Raw genomic sequence first — 2102 nt, 5'->3', positions numbered from 1 at the left:
TCCAGGCAGGAATAATGGAGTGGGTTGCCATGCCCTCCTCCAGGGGATCTTCCCAACCCAGGGATCGAACCCAGGTCTCCCACATTGGAGGCATACTCTTTACCATTTGATCCACCAGGGAAGCCCATGGGGTCACAAAGAGTTGGACACGACTCAGCGACTAACACACCTGCTCCTTACTAGAGGTGGGACCTTGAGCAAGTCATTTCCCCTCCCCCAGGCTTTTCCTCATCTGCCCAAACACCTGCAGCAAATGCCCACACCTCCCAGGATTGTCTTAAGGATTCAAATCACAAACTCCACACTGATTCAACAAATTTATTGGGACCTCTTGGGACCTAAGCCCTGTAGAAAACAGAAATAAATCAGCTTTCACACTCAGGAAGCTCATGGTTGGAAACTGGTAACTATAAAAACAACACAGCCACTAAGTGCTTTGGATCGGGAAGGGATATAAGGAGGATGTAGTGTTTATAAATCTGGAATCGAACACTAACCACCAAGAGAGGCAGGAGGTGGGGCGGGGCCTCCCACGCAGAGATGAGCTTGGAACCATCTAGGAAGGGTCTTGCCACGGACATGGCCGCACGCCCACAGGTCTCTGGAGCTCACTGCAGGCTGGCCCACTGCAGGGACGTGTAGACCACCTTACCATCGGGCTGCGGGGAGCAAAGCAGCAGCGTCTTTCTGACACTGGTGCCCAGGCGGCCAGCCGAAACCAGGTCCTGGAGTGGTATGGGATCCTCTGGAGCCCAGCACTGGGCGATGTAGTGAGCGTGGAAACGGAGCGGGTCACCTGGGTGAAGGAGAGAGGCAGGTAGCAGTTTCCACTGGTGGAAAGCTGGAAGACACTGGGACCTCCAACACGGAAGGGATCGCAATGCATCCAGCCATCACTACCGATATTGTAAAAGACACCCTTGGGCCTGGGGGGTGGAGCAAGTTGACACATTACGTGAAAGTGAAGTTGCTCAGTTGTGTCCGACTCTTTGCGACCCCATAGACTGTAGCCTACCAGGCTCCTCTGTCCATGGGATTTTCCAGGCAATAGTACTGGAGTGGATTGCCATTTCCTTCTCCAGGGGATCTTCCCAACCCAGGGCTCGAACCCGGGTCTCCCGCATTGTAGACAGACGATTTACCATCTGAGCCACAAAAACAACAAGTAACTGAATATATCGCTGTCAAAGCCATGAGGAACTCAAAAGGGTATCATGTATATCGTATCATTAATATCCAATGAGAAGTGACTCAGACTAAAAGAGAATGATTTACAACAGAAGGGTGTAATAAAATAGAATTAAGGAGTTAATCAAATTTTTCTGAAAAGGGCCAGATAGTAAATATTTTCAGTTTTGTGGGCCATGCTGCAAATACTCAACTCTGCCAATCTAGCACCATATCATCAACTGATTAAATGTAAACAGAGTTGTGTTCCAATAAAACTTTATTTAAAAAGAAAACCTGTCAGTGGGCCTCATTTGACGGGCTGAGGGGAGGGGAGCTATACTTTGCCCCCAGGTTAGATGAACCTGACCAAGTAAAGTAGGACCCTGAGTAGGGAACTATACAGAAAACTAGCAGGTAACATAAATCTAAAAAAGCAAGGCTTCCAACAATTCTACTCCTCGGTATTTATCTGAAAAAAATAAAATGAAAACCCTAATTCAAGAAGATAAACGCACCCCAATGTACATTGCAGCATTATTTACAATAGCCAAGATATGGAAGGGCTTCCCAAGTGGCTCACTGGTAAAGAATCTGCAATATGTATGTATTATTAAATATAATAATGTACTTAACACTACAAAATATGGTTTGCTTTTTATTCTATATATTTTCTGTGAGAGTTCCTTTTTTCTTCTCTTTGTTCATTTACTAAACTGCTCTCCAAAAGAGTTTGGGTTCCCAAGTGTTTCCTGTTTCTTAGAGGCTGAGAAAAGGAGACCAAAAAAGGGGGGAATCGCAGAACGGGGTGGGATTGTGAAGAAAAATGTCACCAGAGGTCCCAACACAAACTCACCGGGATAGACCAGGAAGTCACCCCCAAACTTGCCGGCCGCACTGAGGAAGAAGCCTCGTTCCCACAGGTCTCTGTAGAT

General features: G+C 47.0%; 1 protein-coding gene across 1 annotated transcript in view; it reads right to left on the bottom strand.

Moving 5' to 3' along the window:
* Window positions 1–305: 305 nt before the first annotated feature.
* Window positions 306–2102, bottom strand: part of TSEN34 (TSEN34 tRNA splicing endonuclease subunit) — a 4077-nt gene continuing 2280 nt past the window's right edge. Inside the window, exons 4-5 of the mRNA XM_010837010.1 lie at window positions 2024–2101; window positions 306–796 (exon numbers count right to left, since the gene is read on the bottom strand). Of these exons, the coding sequence (XP_010835312.1) occupies window positions 609–796; window positions 2024–2101 (266 nt within the window). The 3' untranslated portion in view covers window positions 306–608. The remainder of the gene's footprint in view (window positions 797–2023; window position 2102) is intronic.

The sequence above is a fragment of the Bison bison genome, unplaced genomic scaffold (genome assembly GCF_000754665.1).
Source record: "Bison bison bison isolate TAMUID 2011002044 unplaced genomic scaffold, Bison_UMD1.0 scf7180017845725, whole genome shotgun sequence".
NCBI lineage: Eukaryota > Metazoa > Chordata > Mammalia > Artiodactyla > Bovidae > Bison > Bison bison.
The sequence above is the reverse complement of the archived record's forward strand: the minus strand, read 5'-3'. Positions and strand labels throughout refer to the sequence as shown.